Here is a 15,618-nt window from a genome sequence, read left to right as displayed (position 1 = left end):
TTATACATGCAATTAGCTGTCTATCTAGAAGATCAAATATGAGTTGTATATATGCACGTATGTATGTTTATTAATACGTGCATGCGTGCACCTCCATTTTCCACACAACATATATTCTTTAATAGTTTATCACTTGTCTGTGCTATACTAAATTTTATTTATAATTTGTAGAATTAAAGTCATTATTTCTATTGAAAATATCACAATGCAAAATGTTATTTAATCTATACTTGTAGTATATTAGTATATGATTATAATATAATTAAGATAATAATGAAACTAGAATGGATTCCAAATGATGTTACTGTATGGATCAAGAATTTTCTTGAAGCTCGAACTCTCCAACGATTTGAATGATCCATATACCCATGAAAACCCGTGAGCCAGAATAGAAGAGCTAGGTTGCCCCACACCCAAGTAAATATTTTGTAGTGGTCTCAACTCTCAAGTCCAACCCTAAATATAGTACCAAGCAAGTAATTTTACTAATTTGATAGTATTATTTTCTTCATTCTAGTGAATTATATATATATGAAATAATACTTTGAATTAGTACGATATATCTATATCCCAATAATTGGTTCTTATCGTGCTTAATTTCACTTGGAAATATGAATAAGAATGGAACTAATGCATTCAATTTGTCATTTGTACATAAGATGTTAATTAATGATGATGTTACAGCTAGAGGAGTTGGGTAGATCGACTCTCCTTATTAGTCTAATGAATGAGCAATCAAATAGACATCTTTTGAAGTCAACATCAAGTCAGCTTTCTTCGTGTGAATCATGTCCAATCATTTTTCTATGAGAACGAAGTTCAGTTGAGCAATTTACATAATAAGTACAAATTTATACATGTGCAATTGTAGAGTATTTTGTCCTTAATAAAAGAGCTGAGAAAGAAAAGGAATTAAATCGATGATCCGAATTAAATCTCTCGATCTTAAATTAGCTGTTTCGATCCATTCTCTCTTGTTATTTCTCTCTTTTTAGTTGAAGTAAGAACAATACAAAGAAATAAAGAGACATTAAACAAGATGATTTTACTCTAATCACAAGTATATATACATACATCTGTAGAAGATATTTACTTCCTCTTGATAATGGATAGAACACAAATTTAATTTATGATTGTACATATACAATATCATATCATATATAATAGTATAATTAAGAATCAATTCGATGACCACAACACTTATTAGTACGTGTTGTTTAAATTGACACTTGTGTGACAAAAAAACTGTAACCACATGGGACTATAGTCTATAGAGCTTATATACCCTAAATTACAAAGTTGATGCAACAGCCTTTAACGAACCCAAAAGGCACTCGAACTGATAGATTGAGATCGAGAGTATTTGGAGAAATGACGACAATTATTTGTGTACTCCGTAGAAAATAACAACAATAATATATTTTATACTTTATATATATATCTAAATATCCACCACATTTTAGAATATAGTCGGCATTTACTTTCCATTTATAGGATTATTATTTAGTACTCCTATGACAAATAATGGATATCACATAATAGTGGAAAAAACTTTGTCCATACTGTAGCTGCCGACTCATATACTTGTAAAGGATATACTTTTATAATTATAGACATACTTGTAGCATATATGGTGAATAATGATGCAATTTTAGCTAATTCAACTATCCCCATAACATAATTAATATTTTATTATGCTCTTAATAACATTTATAAAAAGTTTTATACTATGTCTGTATGTAATTTTATTATTATTATTAATGCAACTTTTACTTGTGGAGAACGGGAGCTAGCGATTAAGATGGAGGGATCAAAATCAACCTCTATAACAAATTAACAAGGGACTAATAATAAACTTTTACAATAATATACATGCGAGTTAGTAAACAAGGCATTCTTTATAATTCTAAATTGATTATAAGAATTAAATTGCGATTTATTTCAGGGTTCACTTGACAACCCTAATACGAAGTAGCTAGTTCACTTAAAGTATCTTCCAAGAAACGTTATGACGGGTTCACTTTTTGGTTATATATTCATTTACCCATGTGCAAACATGTCTTTATAAATAACAAAAATATAGAAATAAAAGTAGACCATGATTATAATGATCAAGCAAGCCACCAATATATAGCACCATGCATGCCTATCAGCCTATATAGCTTCTTTCACAAGGCTTTATCTTCAAAGATTCGATCTCCAAACATATACTAGCATTTTTCCTACCTCTCTCGATCAATATCCACACAATACTCACAATTCATACAAGCTTGAGCTATATATAGAGCTTTCTTTTGTCCTAACTCCTAATTCTATTCCACTCACTTAACCCTTGACAACCATCTAAAGACATCACATAACATTACATAGATATAGCCTTTTAAATATAGTATTGATCTAAGAGATAGTAAAGGATAACTCAAGTGGTTAAAGTTTTCATTTTCTCCTGATTTCTGGTGATCCTGAGATCGATTCTCATCACTTGTTCTTGTGGCTCTCTAAACCATAAAAAAAATATAGTATGGATCTCGGATAGGAATATTTAAATTATCTTCATTATTAATTAAGGATTATATGATATGATCATATACTTTGCTTAATATTCCTTCCACTTCCTTGATTAATTATCTAATTTTAAAGAGAGTCGACATTATTCTACCTTTTTGAAGAGACACATTACACGTAAATCATATTCTTTTTTACATGCAAAAGATTAAATAGTGTCTTCGTAGAAATTTGATCCTATATCCAACAAATTAAAGAATATGAAAGTGACATTGTGACCTGGCCATAGCATTTGTAATTATATATCATAACTATTGACAATTTAGCAAGTAAATTAATATATATCCACTTTAAATTATTTTAAAGGAATAAAATATTATCATCCTAATACTACTTGGAAATTAAAAAAGGTCAAACAATCTATATGTACAAGTGTATAACCTTATAATTCTTTATACAATTGCATGCAATAAATAATGAAGTATATTATACCTTATATTAATAGCAAAAGGTACATGCATGTATGTCATACACTACTATATATATATATATATATATGAAGTACTAGTCATTCACATCATACACTATTACAAAATCTAATTTAGAAAGAGATATAATTAATAAAAAAAAAGATCCTGAACCAAAACCAAAGACTTTAAAAAGAAAGAAAAATAGAGTAGTGGACAATAAATTTTATTGGAATTGAACCACAAATAAAAAGTATAACGTACTGTATAGGTTATAACTACATAACCTTAGCTCTTGACCTCTTGTAAATCGTAGCTCTCATAGTCTCGATAATTTGTAATCTCTTATAACCTAGATTATTCATTTTGATGTCGAAAAAAATATATATTCATTTTAATCTAAAATAATCGATTTTGGACATCTTAAATTTGTAAATATGCTTATTGTTTTTTTCATTTAATTATATGTACATATACCTCGAAGATACTATTGTTGATATGTTTTTCTGCATTATGACGAAGACATTTGTCTCCTCTTATATTGTTAAAGCCATTCATTTTATTGTTTTTGGAGGAAATTAAAGCTAGTCTTTAGACTAACAGCTAACAAAATTGATGATTTAAAAAAGGGTTCAACCAAAATCATACATTCTATTTCAAGATCTGATCTACTACATGATTGAAATATTCTTCATACATAGTACCAAGTAGTAATTAATTTTGTTCATAAATAGTTCTTGAAAAAGAGTAGTATTTAATTTATCAAAATATGAATATCCTAATTACACAACCACCTAAAAATTAAATTCCTGACAACATAAAATATTTTTTTTTCCTCCATAAACCACCCTAATAATTATGTATCATAAGGACCAATTGGCCAAAGAAATAATCCAAAAGAAAGTTCAAAACAGAAGAAGTGACATATTTGGACGACCCAAAATAAATAAGATAGGGTTTAATTTTATGATATATATTGAGTAAAGATATCATTTTCCCCACATTATATAACTAACTGCTGAATCCACTAGAAATTCAAAGAAAAAATAAAATTAAAAATAGTCCCCACAACCAATCATTTCCACAGGAAATCAACAATTATATTAAATAAATGCAAAAATAAAAAATAAAAAAATAAATAAATTAATACATCTTTCGATTTCATAAGACTAGTAATGCTTGGACTTTTGCACATATTAATGCATATAATTAATTAATTAAAAGTTTAATTTTTTTAAATAGTGCAAAAGCTAAAGTGTTTCTTTTTTTTTTTTTAAAGGTTGTCTATCCAGTTAACCGGAGCTTAGCTCCGATTACATCCGGATTTGACTAGGGTAGCACACCTGACTTATGGTGGGTGAATCTCCCAACAAGAGTTTCTGCATACGGTGGTGAGGCTCGAACCTGAGACCTCCCTTAAGCAGTTAAGCGACATCGAGTTGTTTACCACTTGAGTCAATTCTTGTTGGTAAAGCTAAAATGTTTCAATTATTATGAAACGTAGGTGTAGCGGATATATGATATATTGGTGTGTATATACTTCGTATATATATAATTATATATATATGGTGGTCTTGTATACACGGTGACACATCCCTTTTTAATTTACTAAAGACGACAAATATTGGAAAGAAGAGAAAAATATATGGGTAAAGTACTAAGAAAGAATAGTGATGGGACAAATTTTGGGTAAGCAAAACTGGGGCCCCACTTTGTAGTCCAAGTGGGTAATGGAACCATGTGCAATCATATGGTAGTTGGCCCTTCTTAGGCCCACCTTTTACTCACTTTTATTTTCTTCTCTAAAAACCCTCATTTTCAAATTCATTTATGCCTTTAAAGCTTTATTTATGCTACTAATCTATCAAGGACTAATTATCTACATTTTGCAAGTTAATTTGATTTATGGGAGAATTGATACCACTAATATAGTGGGGTTAATTTTTAGGAGAGTGAGAGTTTGATGAGTATTATGGACCAAAGCAAGACTTGTAGGTGGCACATCTAATATCTTGTTGTTGATGTTATTTTATACTTTGAATTTTGTAATTGAAATTTAGGAGTCGTACTTTTTAAGGTAAGAATCAAGTTGAAAATTAGTACATAAAGGTTAGTAAACCAAATCACTAAAATCTAATCAATATATTAGTCTTGAACATTATAGTAATTTAGTGATTAAGATTATGAATTGGTAATTATTTTAATTTAAAACGCTATTATATACGGAGTATTTAAAATAAAACAAATAACTATACCAAAAGTCATCAATGTGCACGTATTTGACTAACTATTTTTAATCCACTCGTATGCTCCGTAGTTGATTTCTTCAATTTAGACTCGAAATCTTACTTGATAGACTACCCCAAAAGAATTTCATATCTAATTTGTTTTAATTAATCTACCAAAAAGAGAGTGAATTGATTCTCAAGCCAAGCTTCCTTCTTCATTCTTCTCTAACTACAACCGCCCATTTCTCATCTCTTACTTTATTTAAGTTTTCTTCCTTCTCCCATTCTCTTCACATGTTTGTTCCACCCCCTCCAACCAATTGATTGGCCCCCAAACACCCCCCAATTAAAAAAATAAAAATAAATACTTTTCTAATTTTCCTATTTTTTTTTAAATTTATTTTTTGTTTTGTTAATTTTATTTATTTTTGTTTATAAAAACCCCAAGCTCAAGAGTCAAGCCTCCTTCCCCACCCTCCCTAGAATTTCTCTTGTTGGTTCTCCTAGTTCATTGGGTATAAGTACAAAATATGTGTCAGATTTTTAGTCAGAAGTAAAATCTCCTTTTGTCTTTCTGACAATAGGACCCTTTTGTGTCAGAAAATTCACCCAAAAAAAAAAATAAAAAAAACCCTACAAAATCTCTTCTTCTAAAATCCAATTTCTTCTTCTTCTCAAAAACTTTCCCTAGATTTTTGATCCATTTATACTCATTATTTCCCAAACAAACCCTAAAAAACACCCAAAAAAATAAAATAAAAAATGAATTCTCATCAAAATCAACGTCTTATACCCTTAAACCTTAAGTCACTCAGAACAAGATTTGCCCTTCGTTTCTTAAAAGCCCTAAAAAAAATCAACCACCAAGAAAAAATCCATAACAAAATTAATTATAAAGGTAGTAGTAATATTGTTATGATGACTCATCATAAATTCCACAAGATAAAGGTGGCAGCTGATGCATCAATGGCTGCGGCCGTTGGTCCAAAACGGGCGTGGAGCCGGGCAGTGTTGTCAAGGATCCGGCTTAGCTGGTGGCGGCGTGGGTTGTTGAGAAGAGAAAATAGTATTGTTGCTAGAAAGCAACAGCGAGGGGCGGTCCGTGGTGTGATGACTCAACAAGGCCAAACACAAGAGCTAAGGAGGTTGGTTCCTGGTGGAGAAGAAATGGATATGCAAAAATTGTTAGATGAGACTGCTCATTATATTAAGTGTCTTACTACTCAGGTAAATGTCATGAGAAGTATTGTTAATTACTGCTCTACACCGGTTAATTAATTCTTAATAAGTTAATTAATAAGCATGTAATGTAAAAGTAAAACTCTCCTATATGTTAATTATAGGGGTCCAAAAAAAAATATTAAATATATAAAATGAAAGGAGGATTTATATAATAAAGTTTGATGTGAGTAATTAAGCTAAGGTGAGGTTGTTGTTGGTCAAGGTAGTATGGAATTAATTAATACAGAAAGATGTAACCTATGTTTGTAGATTATTCATCATGTTATAAACATAATGAAGTATATAGTTTGATATAAATTGTACATTAGAGATAAAACTAAAGACTTGGGGATTTTAGTGTTTTATCTTAATTTTTGTTTTGTTTACTTATGAAGAAAATTATAAATGAATATTTTGTTGTTTTGCTTGTATTTTTTATATTGTTGTTCTTGAATTATTCATTAAAGTTCATGAACAAAATCAGACAAATAAGAAAAACACTATTAAAAATCAAAGTTTCTTATAAAAAGAAACTATTGATGTTAGTAAAAGAGGTTTGATGTAAATACTTCTGTACTTATTGGTACATGAATGAGATTTGAAGATAATGAAAGCAAAGTTGATTATTGATTGTGCTCCTTAATACATCAATATATTTGATGATTTGAATTTTTTTTTCTCCCAGAAATTACTAGAGGAAGATAATTTTGGTTTTAAGATATTAATGTACCCCTAACACTCCGTAACAACATATCTTTTGATTACTTTTGAACTTGTTTTACCGTTTATTAAATCAACTTCATTTACTTAATTGGAAGGTATACTTTTACCCATACAGCCATTGTACGATATACTTTTTAGTTTTGAATAAATTGTTCTCAACATAATTTGTAACTCGCATTGATGTGCAATGAGTCACAATTTATAGAATGGACGGTTTTTAACATTTCATTCACAAAATTAGAAATCAAAATAATCTTCAATTGAATTATCAAACAATCATCCATGATTCCCTATGTTGGAGATTTAAAATTGTGGTGTGATGAAGGTATCATGGACAGATCAATCTCGATTGTACGATTATTATTGCTTGAAGAAGGAAAAACCCCATATAATAGTATAGAAAATTTTCTACTTCATATTAGGAATCTTGCTATAATTAGCTTGAGCTTGATTAATTTGAATCCATATATTGTGTTTCTACTAGTCTAAAGATCCCTTAAACTAAACATACAATAAGGCCCTGTTCACTTCACTTTATAAATTAATATTAAGTAAAAATAATTTCAGTTCAGTAAAAATAAGTTCAGTTCAGTAAAAATAATTTAAGTTCAGTAAAAATAAGTTCAGTTCAGTAAAATTCAGTTATCTTAAAAAAGAATGATAATAGAAAATCAATAAAAATAATTTCAGTTTAGCAAAAATAATTTCAGTTCAGTAAAATTAATTTAAGTTCAGTAAAAATAATTTAAGTTCAGCAAATATAATTTTGTTTCAGTAAAAATAATTTCAGTTCAACAAAAATAAGGTGAAGAGAACGGGATAATATAACAAGAGTATAAGAAAGATCTTATAATTGTTATGTTGGTCTTGGTCATCTAGCTAATAATAATAATAATGCTTATAATCCTGCAATAATCAAGCCAGCTAGCTAATATTATAATCGATTCGTCATAAATATGTAGCTTGATACTCGAGCATCTAGAGATAAAAGTTAGGATAACAAGATTAGAATTAGAATAATTAAGGACCATGTAGCACTTTAATTATGTAAAATGGACAATTCATGCCTGGCACATGAACTAATTATTGTGCAGTATTTAGGAGATTAAGAGAGGAAACAAAAATTATTGTCTCATTCTTCTTTTGGTTTATAAATAGATTTTGTCATTAGTTAAATTTCAAAAACAAAAACATGTGAATTAATAATCTTTTTTTGCTATAAACCCTCTATCTAGAAAATTATATCATAGGTATATACTGATAACACTATATCTTAGGGGTTGTATGAGAGTTGCACCAAATTAACACGTTCAATACGTAGTTTTGTGCAATGTTTCTAGTACACGAGTACATGCTGTTGGATTTATTGAATCAAAATCTTACTCCCTCCATCCCCAAAACTTCGACCCTTTTGGGTTAATTTTGCGGTTATTAAGAACTTTAAATAAAAATAAATAGAAACATATTAGAAAGATAAATTTGCATGGGGTTTATAAAAAAGTAGAGAGATAAAGTATTAAAAATACATGAAAAAACAAAATTTTATATGGAAAGTTAATTTTGCACAAATATTGTTGTAAATTGGTGGGTATATTAATGCAAATGGGTCGATCATTTTGGGACTAAAATTACGCCAAAAGAATCGAAATTTTGGAGACGGAGGGAGTATTAGGCTAGGAGATTAAACTGCTAATATAATTAAAGGCTTCTTTAATTATCTTGAAAATTTGATGTCGTTTTCTAGCTTCCATATCATCCGCACGGATGTTTTGAGTAAACTGTACACAAACATCCATCCCTATTAAGATAGACCAAGGTTGCGTATTATCATACATTCTGAAAGGAACGTCAACTACACTGGTATTTTGTGTGGTGATCGATCGAATCAAACTATTACTCCCTTTGTCTCCATTTAAAAGTGATCTTTATTCAATATTCGTCGACTTGTTGTACATGTAATAAGATTAAGCACATGCTACATTAATTGGGTGGAATAGTTCCGTAGTTTGCACACCAATGTGTTTTTGGTACTCAATTAGTAGAAGGTATAAATAAGGGCCGATGATTTTTGAAAAAATAATACATGTATCATTTAGAGTTGCAAATAATAAGTTAAAAGTAAGAATAAGTACTTATTAGACCATCTTACTACTTATCAACGAACACATGATTTATCATAGATTCCTAAACTTCATAAAGCGAGTATGATATTAGAAACTATATTTAATTCTTAAAATTATTCTTTAAGGATGCATACTTCAAAATCGATTAAACCTACAATTTTTTAATTTGCATTTTTTGTCTAGCAAAACCAAATTCTAGCTTTCTAGTGAAAGTTAAATTAGTTTAGTCAGTTAATGTGTCAGAAGATTAATGTGCAACTTTTTACGGATATGTTACTCAAATTTGAGTTTGAAATTAAACGCATTAAATATAAATCAGTTCTCAATTAAAAGTATTTTGTGACTCACAATCTCACATCATATTAAGGGGTGGTTATGTGTCAAATGCTACACCTTTTCCCTTTCTTAACCATTTTGATCTAGTTAGTACTGTAGCTAATAGAAGAATCTACAATCATATATTTCCAACTCTTAAAGGAGTAATCTTAAGTGTAAAAAAAGTTTTATTATTATCTTAAAGATATTTTCGAAAATCCCAAAAAATAAAATCGAAGTTTACTTATTACCTTAAAGATAAAATGATTTCATATAAGATAATTGAGTGAATTTTCACCATGACATGGTACTCAATTGCATAGCCAAAACATTTCTACATGCAATGTACATAAACTTGAAAATAAGTTGCTTCAAAAATGATTATTAACTCAAAACAAAATTAGATCCAGTGAAATACACATGAACAAAGCATGAACAGCACTAGCTACAAATTTACAATCAAAATCGTATTATCATTAGATTATAAATTGAAGGCTCTAGAAATTTAATCTTTTATTGTACATACGATCCCTTCTTCAATTGTAAGTAAATTCACACAACCTACCTTTAATTACTATACAATCTGATTGTTATTAAACATGCTTTTATAAACAACAAAAACCCTACACGGATCAAACACGACATCAATGAATCACACATAAGTAACACACATCTAAACCATCAAGTAACTCTTATAGTACTCGACTCATCCATCAAAATTGAAGAGAAAAGGTTGAAAAACAAAGCACAAGTACTAGATAATAATGATTTGAAGCATGCACATGAGCAAACTTATTCGAATAAACGAAGTGAATGCAAGAAGACAAGAAGTGGGACAATTCATAATTTAGTAGACGTCCCACAAAATGTTTAAATCTTTGGATATTTCATTGGGGTTAAAAGACACATTGATTTTGTAGGGCATATAAAATATAATCATCGCTTTCTAAAATAAACAAGCACACCTTTCTAGGACATCTAGAAAGGCAAATGTCATTCATTATGACAACCACCATCCTTGTTATTTTCGTTATAATGGCGTAGCATCACTTAACACCATACTACGTAGAACATTATAAACTAGCTTTAGTGATTGGGAATATTGGATAAATTACTTCCAACAAAAAGTGATTGAATGAATCATCTATGTTCTTTTCATTTTTATTATTTTTAATGTAAACTTTTTTAAATATAAAATGACGAGATGAATATTTCTCTAACGGAGTATTCTAACGCGTAACAACGAACAAGGAAGAAGAGAGTATGTAGAAATTGATTTTAGCACGCCTTTAAAGGCTTTGATTGATTTTGACTAGGAATACAATGCTCTTGATCACATTATTCACATATAGCGTGTCAAAATCATTTGTGTAGATTTCTTCAAATTTATTTTTACGAGTATATACATACTCTGTTTCATAATAACTGACACATTTAATTTGGCACACATTATATGTCAATCAATCAATGCATGAGGGGAGCTCTAACCACTTGAGTTATCCCTCACTCTCAACATATTATAGATACTAATTGTCTTTCATTTATTACTCAAGCTATAGTCAAAGTTCATACGGAGTATATGAATTGAAAAAAAGTCAAAGTGTATCGATTACAATGAAACAGAAGGTGTAATTAGTTAAACATATTATATTGTTGATGCAAAATAACTCAAATACGAAATTCGATCTTTCTCCCTTCTCCTCAAAAACACCTAGCCTCCAAAACAATTGGCTCTTGAAGTGCCATTTGAATATCAAATGATGTCACATGGATTTCATATGCTATATGTTGATCGTATGGCTCTAAATCGTCACATAGATTTCATATGCTATATATGTAAGAGTAGGTGGAATTGTATTTCATAAAGAATAATTACATGCTATATATATTACAAGCCTAAGGCACTAATCACGTAAGCTATACAATAAGAAAATCAATCACAAAGTCAAAGGTAATAAATACTTTACAAATATAAAAGATAGTATACTCTCAATCAAGGAAAAGGAGTGATATTAGCTAGCTCGTGATTTGCATATCAAGAATAATATCATGATATTATTCTCTACATGCCCCCGCAAGACGGACGACTGATTAGAAAGTCCCATCTTGATGAGTAATGTGTCCAACCTTGGTCTGGAGAGTGGTTTTGTAAGTAAGTCCGCTAGTTGATCACCGGTTGAAACATGAGTGACACAAAGAGTACCCTTTTGGACTTGTTCACGGATGAAGTAGAATGCTAGTGCAAGATGTTTCATTTTAGAATGGAATACCGGGTTTGCCTTAAGTAAGTAGTACTTAAGTTGTCACAATAGATGACTAGAGTGTTTGAAATTTTAATTCTCATTTCAATGAGTTTGTTACCCACTTTAATTCTGTGGTGGTGTGAGCAACGGCCCTATACTAAGCTTTGGTGGATGATCGACCTAGGGACTTTTGTTTCTTAGAGAACCAAGTAATTGGGGTGCGGCCAAGAAAGACTTTATGCCCCATTGTTGAAATAAAATCATCCTTATCACCCGCCCAATCCGCATCAGAGAAGGCATGTAGTATAGGAGGTGAATCTTTGTATATGTTTATGCCTTTGTGTAGGGAATATTTCAAGCATCCCACACTTGAGCCCCATTGTGATCATACACTTAAGCATGGTGGCGTCCCAAGGGAAGGAAGCTAGAGTAAAAGAGTCGCCAACAAGTTTTAGGAACTTGTAAACCGTTCACAAGGTGAAGGTTACACCCCTTAACGATCCAGGAGATCGTTAACTCCAATAGGTCTGGAACCATGACTGGAAGTTCGGGGATGAAGGTACAAATCCAACCTAAAAGAGATTGAACTTGCCCTAATAATAGGCCTCTACTTTATTCTTCTCGTATTCATGTGCGCTTTCTGACTAACATGCAATCAATAGGTTAACCCTAAACCTGTTTAATCTATGTTGGTTGAATATTAATGCACAAACAAGTCTATTATTGGCGATCACTTGAATTATAATCATGTTAGCCTAAACAAGATTATTAACTATCTTATTAAGCGTGATTACAAGTACAAATTCCCTTTAAACATCCATAAAAGGCGTGATCAATCAATAACAACAATAATAATATAATATCAAGCAACATAATAATCACAATCATCATCATAATATTCTCAATAAAGCTTAATAATAATAGCAAGATCCTAGGCATGATACTAACAAGATTAATAACATATCCTAGCATGTCACTAAACAATAAAGATCAAAGCTTTAACATGACACTAACATGATATTAGGAAAGAAATAGGAAGCATCATAATAATATACATGATATTAGAAATTTTGGTTATTACCTTAAACACGATACTAGGAAGCATAAAGACATCCTAACATGATACTAGGAATTAACAGAATGATCTAAGCATGCTTTCTATATCAAAATAACAATTAAAGCAATTACTTACTTCGATGCCTCATACCTCTTTCTAATAACAAAATACACGGGTTAGTAAATTCAAGGAAAATAATAAACAAACAATTAAATTAAATAACTGAAATAGGAATTTGGGACCAAACCCTCATAAATATTCAACCTTTCATGTCTAGGGCGAAGGCAACTTCGAACTTGGCTAGGTGTGTCTAGAACTTGTGAATGTGGAATTTTGTATGAGAGAAAGTTAAGAAAAAGAATAGAGAGAGAAAGCTTCTAGATTTTGAGAAAGAATCGAGAGAAATGATGATTGATTGTTGATTATTGTTCCTTCTTGAAAAACGGGGAAATACGACCCCTATTTATATAAAAAATAGCTCGGAATCAAATCAAGTCATATTCGGAATAAAATACCTCCAGTCGCCAACGACAGTAGTTAGCGTCAAACGACAGGAGCAGCGCCAGGCGACAGCTGTCAGCGCCAGGCGATAGCTTTGTCGTCTCGCGCTAAGTCAAAATTAAAACGTGCTTTGTACGCAGAATCATCCTCTTAATACGATTAAGCAGCTAATTCCGCGTTAAGCAGATTAAAATCATGTTTTGTGACAAATCACATATTTTATTTAAAATATAACTATCAATCCTAATCCCATTAGAATTTAAAAGAACCTACTAGATATTTCTAAAAGATTAAAATCAATCCTAATAACTTTAGAATTAATAATTAATAGGCCCTCCTCTACATCATTGGGCCACATATAAAATTCATTTCGAACCCAATTTAATTTAATCCATAACTTCCTCATTATTCATCGGAATTGGGCTTATAATATATCGTTGGAAAGCTCTTTTCGAGCCTAAACCAACTACACTATTATTGGACCCTCATCATGGACCAAACTAAATTGGACTGGCTATTTTCATAAACAGAGTAAGAAAAGAAATATTTTCAAAAACAGAAAGAGAGATATTTTAATAAAAACACCCACATCACTAGACTTTTCACACTTTCACCTCGTTCGATAATCAAATGACATGAAAGGTATTCATCACTGGGTTTAGTTTTGGGGAGACACATTTGGGCGTCTACACTTTGTCAAGTGTGCTATTGAGGTAGCGTAGAAGGCGTTTGAGTGCTGCCTAGTGTTTCGTTGTTGGTCAATGCATAAATTGAGATAGTTTATTTACGGCAAAGGCGACATCCGGCCTAGTTAGAGTGAGGTATTGAAGGCTACCAACAGCAGCTCTATAATCCTTGGACTCTTCAAGAACAACACCTGAGTTGACCATTAATGTATGAGTGATGACCATGGGGGTGGGTGCTGGCTTGGATTCTAGCATTCCCATCTTCTTAAGAAGATCAATGATGTACCTTTGTTGACTTAAATATAAGCCAGTTGATGTAGGCATGACTTCAACACCAAGAAAGTAAGATAGTTGACCCAAATCCTTCAAAGAGAACCTGTTTGCCAAAGTCTTAATAAACATATTAGGATTAGTTGCATTTGGACTGGTAATAATAATGTCATCCACATAAACAATGAGATATATGGGATTAGTGGAGTGATGCAAAATAAATAATGATGTATCTGATATACATCTTTTGAAACCCGAACCAAGTAGGAAATTTGCAAGCTCGGTGTACCAAGCCCGCGGAGCTTGTTTTAAGCCGTAAGTGGCTTTCTTCAATTTGCAAACATGAGAAGGAAATTTAGGATCAATGAACTCGGGTGGTTGTGACATATATACTTCTTCTTGTAGTGTACCTTGTAAGAATGCATTATTGATGTCGAGTTGACGAAGTGACCATTGTTGAGATACTGCGAGACTAAGTAGAGTGCGAATGGTAGCCGGTTTTACAACCGGGCTAAAGGTCTCCGTGTAGTCAATACCAGGGCGTTGTTGAAAACCCTTGGCTACTAGTCGAGCTTTGTATCGGTCAACGTCACCATTGCTTTTGTATTTAATACGGAAAACCCACTTGCACTTAATAATATTTCGAGCAAGTTTCGAAGAGACTAAATCCCAAGTAGAAAGTTTATACACTGAGTACATTTCTTCTTCCATTGCTTTCTTCCATAATGGGTCTTTGAGAGCTTGAGTAGCAGTATGAGGAATTGTGGGTTTTGTTTTAATGGTAGTTGAGTTGACATATTTGGGGTTGGGTTTTAAAATGTTGTTCTTCAAATGGGTAATAATTCCTGGGGTTGGGTGTGCTTGTTGGGTAGTGGGTTGTGTTTAAGGTTGTGGGTGGATGTGATCTTGTTGAGTTGTAATGTGAGGAATATTGGGAGTGTGTTAGAGTTGGATTGGTAGTAGTAGGTGAGGTGGAGTATTGGGGATCATAATAAGAGTTGGGGGAACTTGTAATTGAGTTGTCGTGGGAAGAAGGTGAGCTAAATGTATTTGTATTGGGTTCTTCAAATAAAGAAGGATTGGTGGAGTTAGGTGTAGGTGGTATTTGTGGGCTTGGGCTTGGGCTTGGAGAAGGAGGATTGGTGGTGTTGTTGGGATTTGCATAGCTATTGGTGAAATAATGGGAAGTGTAATAGAACACCAAGCATCAGGAGAAGTATTAGATATAGTAGAGGGGTTAGACACAAGTCTAGTATATGGAAATTCAGTTTCTACAAAC

The 15,618-nt window shown here is 31.4% G+C and overlaps 1 protein-coding gene across 1 annotated transcript; it reads left to right on the top strand.

The window, feature by feature from the left end:
• The first annotated feature begins 5,520 nt into the window (after positions 1-5,520).
• Positions 5,521-6,791, top strand: LOC145568279 (transcription factor IBH1-like). Its single transcript, XM_081627711.1, has one exon. It carries the CDS (start codon positions 5,963-5,965, stop codon positions 6,476-6,478), a length of 516 nt encoding a protein of 171 aa, XP_081483837.1. The 5' UTR covers positions 5,521-5,962; the 3' UTR covers positions 6,479-6,791.
• Positions 6,792-15,618: the final 8,827 nt, after the last annotated feature.

Source organism: Chenopodium album, chromosome 11, assembly GCF_948465745.1.
Source record: "Chenopodium album chromosome 11, dcCheAlbu1.1, whole genome shotgun sequence".
NCBI classification, from domain to species: domain Eukaryota; kingdom Viridiplantae; phylum Streptophyta; class Magnoliopsida; order Caryophyllales; family Amaranthaceae; genus Chenopodium; species Chenopodium album.
Note: the sequence above shows the minus strand (reverse complement) of the source record. Positions and strands in the feature narration are given on the sequence as shown.

Excerpts from the sequence above, each read along its gene's own strand:
- LOC145568279 (XM_081627711.1), top strand. The coding sequence starts at position 5,963 with ATGAATTCTCATCAAAATCAACGTCTTATACCCTTAAACCTTAAGTCA.